The sequence below is a fragment of the Nematolebias whitei genome, chromosome 6 (assembly GCF_014905685.2).
Source record: "Nematolebias whitei isolate Nwh7 chromosome 6, NemWhi1, whole genome shotgun sequence".
Classification (NCBI taxonomy): domain Eukaryota; kingdom Metazoa; phylum Chordata; class Actinopteri; order Cyprinodontiformes; family Rivulidae; genus Nematolebias; species Nematolebias whitei.
In genome coordinates, this window is record NC_056503.1 from 49,551,717 (window position 1) to 49,553,407 (window position 1,691).

Consider the following 1,691-nt stretch of genomic DNA (forward strand, 5'->3'; position numbering starts at 1 on the left):
ACTAAATAATCCAGAGCAGCTCGAATGAAAACAACTAAATAATCCAGGGCAGTTTAAATGAAAACAGATAAATTTCAATTCAGTTTCAATTTTGTCCAAGTCACAACAGAAGTGATCTCTGAGCACTGAACAGAAGCATTCATATATAAAAGAAGTAAGTTAACATTATTAAGTGATTATTAAGTTAATATTAAGTTAACAAAAATAATCCAATGTAGCTTGAATGAAAACATCAAAATAATCCAGAGCAGAGTTTTTGTTTTCATCCAACAGGAGAAAGAATTCAGAATATTCTGCTGCCAGCCGAGGTTTTCACTCATTTATCATTCTGAGTTATTTAGATTACTTTGAGAGGTTTAGTTGCTTTTTCTAATCCAGTAATCCAACAAAAGTCTCCTTGATCTGTCTGAACACTGTCAGGATCATGTTCATGTGCAGAGCCCGGTTCTGATGGGTGTGTCTGTGTTCTGACAGGACATGGAGGTGAGCCCACAGGAGCTCATGGGCATCCTGAACCGAATTGTTTCCAAGCGTGAGTCGGCTCCTCCGTTGTTTTCTGCTTCTTGCATTAAGCTGCTGTGATCCGAGCTAAAGTTTCGGCTGTTTTTGACCCACAGACGGAGGCCTGAAGACCGACGGCTTCAGCATCGAGTCCTGCAGGAGCATGGTCGCCGTCATGGACGTATCCTTCCACTCGAGCTTCGGCTGAAGATTTCAAATCTGCAGGAAATTATTTTCTGTCAAAACGCAGTGAGAGCGCTGAGCACTGATTAAAAAGCAGCTGAAACTGAAGTGATGAGAAGCAGAATGCTAGCTAAAGGAAGTAAAATGACACGTAAAATAAATTATAAAAAATCAACGGAGCAAAAGGCTAGCTGAAAGTTAAAAGTAACAAAAGGTTAGCTAGAAGCTAAAAGTTAGCTGAACAGTATTTATAGGGCGAAATAGTAGCAACATACTAGCCAAAAATAGCAAAAGAATAGCTAAAAGTAGCAAAAAAGCTAGTATAAGCTAAAAAAAGCAGATAAGTAGTTGAGAGCTGAAAGTAGCAAAGGGCTAGCTAAAAGTCAAAGATTATAGACCAGTAGCTAAAAGTGGTAGAACAGTAGCTAAAAGCTAAAGATTATAGACCAGTAACTAGAAGTGGCAGAGCAGTAGCTAAAAGTATCCCAACAGTAGCTAAAAGTATCCGAACACTAGCTAAAATGATCAGAACAGTAGCTAAAATTATCAGAACATTAGTTAAAATGATCATAACAGTGGCTAAAAGTGTCAGAATAGTAGCTAAAAGTATCATAAGAGTAGCTGAAAGTGTCAGAACTGTAGCTATGTTTGACTTTGACCCGACTCCCTGCAGAGCGACAGCACAGGACGACTGGGCTTTCATGAGTTCAAATATCTGTGGAACAACATCAAGAAATGGCAGGTGGGTTTCCTGTTGTTGTTTATGTTTACATGTTTGTTTATGTTGGCTTTTGTCATTTATGTTTACGTGTTGTGTTCAGTTTTCTGTATTTGTTTGTGTTTACGTGTTGTGTTCAGGGTTCAGCTCTGTGTTTGTTTTTGTTTGTGTGTTGTGTTCAGGGTTCAGTTTTCTGTATTTGTTTATGTTTACATGTTGTGTTCAGGGTTCAGTTTTCTGTATTTGTTTTTGTTTACGTGTTGTGTTCAGGGTTCAGCTCTGTGTTTGT

At 38.3% G+C, this 1,691-nt stretch overlaps 1 protein-coding gene across 1 annotated transcript in view; it reads left to right on the plus strand.

Annotated features, from left to right (window-relative positions):
* Positions 1-1,691, plus strand: part of LOC119411454 (calpain small subunit 1) — a 9,822-nt gene that overhangs the window by 6,324 nt on the left and 1,807 nt on the right. Inside the window, exons 5-7 of the mRNA XM_037678406.1 lie at positions 475-532; positions 618-682; positions 1,358-1,426. Of these exons, the coding sequence (XP_037534334.1) occupies positions 475-532; positions 618-682; positions 1,358-1,426 (192 nt within the window). The remainder of the gene's footprint in view (positions 1-474; positions 533-617; positions 683-1,357; positions 1,427-1,691) is intronic.